At 39.7% G+C, this 2500-nt stretch overlaps 1 protein-coding gene across 1 annotated transcript in view; it reads left to right on the forward strand.

Annotated features, from left to right (window-relative positions):
- The window catches only part of sspo (SCO-spondin), a 163341-nt gene that overhangs the window by 95704 nt on the left and 65137 nt on the right, over positions 1 to 2500 (forward strand). The window contains exons 75-76 of the mRNA XM_067434918.1: positions 61 to 281; positions 1098 to 1247. Coding sequence (XP_067291019.1) covers positions 61 to 281; positions 1098 to 1247 — 371 coding nt within the window. The remainder of the gene's footprint in view (positions 1 to 60; positions 282 to 1097; positions 1248 to 2500) is intronic.

Consider the following 2500-nt stretch of genomic DNA (forward strand, 5'->3'; position numbering starts at 1 on the left):
CAAAAAATCGATCATTAATGTCGTAAGTGGATTGACACAGATCTGTCTCTCTGTGATCAGCACATGTGAAGCCGGCGTCCTGCAGTGCGACTCACTTCCTGGATGCTCCGTCGACGGCGGCTGGAGCCAATGGGCTGCCTGGACGGATTGCTCCGCCCCTTGTGGAGGCGGGGTTAAGGTGCGGGCGCGTCAGTGTGATAACCCCGCCCCTCAGAGCGGCGGCAGAGAGTGTATGGGCTCCGGCCGGCAGCAGGAAGTGTGTAACGCTCACACCTGCACAGGTGAGTCAGTGGGATGGGCGGCACCTTTCAATTGACAAAAATGACAAAATGTGTACCTTAAAGGGGGGGGGAGACACTTTCAATCACTTTTCAGATTGACTGAAACTGAGTTTCAGTCAATCTCATGTCAATCTTGAGTACCTATAGAGTGGTATTGCATCCTTCATATCTCCGAAAAGTCTTTAGTTTTATTATACACTGTAAAAAATTATTTAGAAAAAAAGTTACGCTTCACACTCAAAGCCCCCACAGAACAGAGGGGCGGGGTGAGCAAAGCTCATTAGCATAAAAGGCACATGCACAGAACCGGCTTGCTGAAAACAGAGCTGTTTTTCACCAGGTTAAATGAGTAATTTCTTACAATACTAAATTGAATTTTTAATTAAAGTATAATACAAAGTTTTAATTTAGACACTAAATAATATTTAAGTACAACAATGGAATATGAAATCACCCATCCCTAACATGGGAGAAGAGTCCTCCGGCCCATACAAGGACATTTCGCCCTGTTGACTTAAAGCTACTCAAAAGAAAAAAACTCTCTGAAACTTGTGAGAAAACGAAGGAGTATTTTTGACACAGAAATACTCCATCAAACGTCCAACATTAGTGTTTGAAACTTTGTCTATGTTTAGTATGGGAATCCAAGTCTTTAACAGTGTAAAGCTCAGTATGCATGAAACAGCATTTCACCGCCCCTTTAAAAATGCAATGTAAGTTGCTTTGAATGAAAGCATCTGCCAAATGCATGAATGTAAATGTTTCACATGTGTTGTTTTGTAAATCAGTTTCCTGCATGTGTGTTGGCTGTTGTAGATTCGGGCCCGTGGTCGGCGTGGTCAGCGTGGTCCGCCTGTACGGTCAGCTGTGGTGGAGGCACTCAGAGCCGCAGACGCTCCTGCCGGACCCCATCCTGCTCGGGGATGAGACGCCAGAGCAAGACCTGCAACACACAAGTGTGTCTGGGTACGTCAAAAACGTCCAATCAGCTCGTCCATAAAGCCCTCCACGAAACTCACTTCAGAAAAACATCCATTCGGTTAATCTATAAAATTATGATGTTTAGTTTAGGACCATTAAGATGGTCAGTATGCAAAATAAACCAAGCATATTTTTAGGAACATTAAGATAAAAATAAAATAAAATGCAAAATAAAATAACGCAAAATTCTGAAAACTACCCATATTTTTAAGATTGGGGTTTGGGTTTTGAGACAAAATAAAATAATATCAAATAAAATAAAATAAATAAAATGAAAAATAGAATGAAAAATTAAAGTAAATTCTAAAAACTAAGCATATTTTTAAGATTGGGGTTTGGGGTTTAAGACAAAATAAAATAATATCAAATAAAATTAAAAAAATAGAATGAAAAATTAAAGTAAATTCTGAAAACTAAGCATATTTTTAGGACCATTACGATGGTCAGATTGGGGTTTGAGACAAAACTAAATAAAATAAAATAACAAATGCAAAGTTTAATTAAATTAAAAATAATATAAAAAAACAATGCAAAATAAATTAAAATATTGCTTTTTTTTAAAGCATGCTTTAAAGGGGTACTTCAGCGCTGGGAAGATGAATCTGTATTTAAACTGGGTCATCAATGTAGTAGAAATGTGAAATTATTTTTGAATTTGGTGTCTTCTAGACTGAGAAAAGACAGAAAATGTATTTTTGTCCCATGGGGATGAAAGACTACAATTCCCAGAATGCTTCGCTGCCCTGTGAGGCCATTCTCAACACCACCAACTTCATTACTGTGACTGAGTTAGAAGACACTACAATTAAAAACTGAACGTGTCTGTTCAATATAATGAGTGAGTCACCGCGCGAGTGTCACAGCCCTGAGCACTAACTGCACGAGTGATGAGAGCTGAGGTAATCGCGACTACATTCGCGGCATACATTCACACAGGAGTTCAGTCTGGCACGCGTTTCAGTTCATGCCTTTGCAAGCTTAACTTTCATAGAAATGAATTTGAGATGTTAAAAGACTTACATTGCACACCATAGCTCCGTTTAAATGATCCTGTCTGCAAGCTGAGCTCTCCCTGCCAGCTGAGTGTTATCTCCCATCCCCCATGCGCAGATTCAAAAAATGCGGAAATAGCTCCCTCTGCTGGCTGTAGTCTTTAGCCTCTGGGCAAACATTCCTCCTATGATGCAAAAATCGTCATTTTGCATCATAGGAGGAATTTTTCCAGAAATAAAATGCAT

The sequence above is a fragment of the Pseudorasbora parva genome, chromosome 24 (genome assembly GCF_024679245.1).
Source record: "Pseudorasbora parva isolate DD20220531a chromosome 24, ASM2467924v1, whole genome shotgun sequence".
NCBI lineage: Eukaryota > Metazoa > Chordata > Actinopteri > Cypriniformes > Gobionidae > Pseudorasbora > Pseudorasbora parva.